Source organism: Rhinolophus ferrumequinum, chromosome 25, assembly GCF_004115265.2.
Source record: "Rhinolophus ferrumequinum isolate MPI-CBG mRhiFer1 chromosome 25, mRhiFer1_v1.p, whole genome shotgun sequence".
Lineage (NCBI taxonomy): Eukaryota > Metazoa > Chordata > Mammalia > Chiroptera > Rhinolophidae > Rhinolophus > Rhinolophus ferrumequinum.
Window position 1 is genome coordinate 36,442,763 of NC_046308.1, and position 2,498 is coordinate 36,445,260.

Here is a 2,498-nt window from a genome sequence, read left to right on the forward strand (position 1 = left end):
TTTACATATAATTTTGAATATGGGACAAAGATACATTCCCTTAGGCAATGGGGAACAATAAAGGGAAGAAATAAATTAAACACGTTGTTTTAAGAAGACTAGCAAAGAAGCTGAATACAGAATCATTTGATATATTAGACAAGTATGTGAGATGGGACATCAAACACCACTGTGAAAATCTAGGTATAAAATATGCAAAGACAGGGTTAGGTAAAATCCATGGGAATTTAAGATACAATAGAAATAAGCAGTTTAAAGAACAAATTCACATGATGCAACATCTAATTAGGTTTAGTAGATGAAGGATGGAAAGAGTCAAAGAAAATTCTTAAATATCAATTTAGGCTCAATTGATACTAAAGACATAGGAAAACATTTTCCAAAGGTTGCGAGAAAGCTGTACAGGAAGAGTATGAAATGTACTGAACAATTTTTCCTGATAATTATTTAGTCAATTCTCTAAGGCTTCATTGTCATACACTTGAGAGTTGGTTGTGAGTAGCTGAAATTCTAAAGAACTCCCTCTGGGTGAAGAATGAATAATATTGAGTGTTGTGTTTGTGGCTGATGTAATAGCACCTAAACTCTGGGCATGTCTCTCCCCAGATGGTGGGGTGAAACTCACTGATGACACATGGCAATACACGATCTACATCTGTAGTATGGCAGAGTAAATTAGAACAGCATACAATTCTGGAATATTTGCAAAACATATGTGCTCCATGAGAGTAAGCTTTATAATCTGTATTTGTATTACCATCATTTAGGGATTACGTTTCTCCAAATAATCCTTACAGTCATTTATGTACCTCAAAAAGATGGTGGATCCTGCATTGAAAGATTCATTTTGAAAGGGCCGTAACAAAACACTACAACAGGCAAAAAAAGTGAATAGAAACTCTACATCTTTCATTTATGAAAGACCAAAATGATATGACCTAATGGCTAATGACATTTCAGGAAATGTGAATGGCTCTTTATTATACTTGTCGATGTCAGTTTTGTTGCAAAGGTGATAACTAACCACTCTGTGTATATGATGGTGATAGAGACCAAAGACCTCAACCAGACTGTGGTGAGCCACTTCTTCCTGGAGGGTCTGATGTACACATCTGAACATCCTAGTGTCTTCTTCCTCCTCTTCCTCTTTATCTATAGCATCACCTTTACTGGGAATCTTCTTATTCTCACAATTGTGGGCTCTGACCTTCACCTCTGCTCTCCTATGTACCACTTCCTGGGGCATCTCTCTTTCCTGGATGCATGTTTGTCTACAGTGACATTGCCCAAGGTCATAGAGGGCCTCCTGACTCTGGATGGCAAGGTGATCTACTTTGAGGGCTGTGCTGTACAGCTTTACTGCTTCCACTTCCTGGCCAGCGCCGAGTGCTTCCTGTATACAGTCATAGCCTATGACCGCTACCTAGCTATATGTCAACCCCTGCACTACCTAGTTGCCATGAACAGACATATGTGTGCAGGGCTGGCTAGAATCACTTGGGCCATAGGTGCTGTGCACTCTGCAATCCACACCTCCCTCACCTTCTGCTTGCTCTCCTGTGGTCCTGACCATATTGCCTAATTCTTTTGTGACAATCCCCCTGCGCTGAAGCTGGCCTGTGCAGTCACCACCGTTAATGAGATTGTCCTGCTTGCCAACATTGGTATTGTGGCAGCAGCTTGCCTGATCCTCATTGTCATATCTTACGTCTTCATCATGGCTGCGGTACTGTGGATCCGCACAGCCCAGGGCTGACAGCATGCCTTCTCTACTTGCACCTCCTACCTCACAGTGGTGTTCCTGTACTACATACCACCTGTCTGTATCTACCTGCAGCCTCACTCCAGTGGGGCAGGAGCCGGGGCCTCTGCTATCTTCTACACAATAGTCACTCCATTGCTCAACCCTTTCATTCACACTCTGCAGAACATGGAGGTAAAAGCCGGCCTTGCGAAGACTTCTAGGCCAAAGCTCCGGAGAGCCTCCAGTAGGCAGTCCACCCCCCTGCCAGAAAAGCAATTTAATTTTCCTGCCAGGAAAGCAACTATCAAGATGGGGAAAGAAATATCAAAATGGGAAAAGCAAATCATTCAAGTGGAAATCAGTGTAACAGAGTTTCAGTTCAGCCACGAACTTCTTTCCTTCCTTTTGGACGTGAGCTATCTCAATGTCTCAGCCACAAACTCTTCATCTATAAAATGAAAGGATTGGATTAGGCAGTGTCTACAGTATTTCCAAAATCTATGGAAAGAGGTATATTCTATGTCTCAGAGGTATGTGAAATGCTATTCACATCCTCAGTTATTTTATGAAATGATTTTTTTAATTTTGTATGAAGTATTTTATTAAATGTATAATATATATTAAAGAATACTGATACCAAAAATATAATGTCCAAATAATAAATGGAACTTTGCATATGTATCACCTAGCTTAAGAAAACAAACCACATTGTTTAGATGATAAAATACAACTACAAGGAGAAAAGTGATTTGCC

General features: G+C 40.5%; 1 protein-coding gene across 1 annotated transcript; it reads left to right on the forward strand.

Moving 5' to 3' along the window:
- The first annotated feature begins 1,039 nt into the window (after nucleotides 1-1,039).
- LOC117017364 (olfactory receptor 10S1) lies at nucleotides 1,040-2,111 on the forward strand. The gene is given in 2 exon segments (XM_033097478.1): nucleotides 1,040-1,939; nucleotides 1,941-2,111. Coding segments are annotated over 2 exon segments (1,071 nt in total).
- The last annotated feature ends 387 nt before the right edge of the window (nucleotides 2,112-2,498 follow it).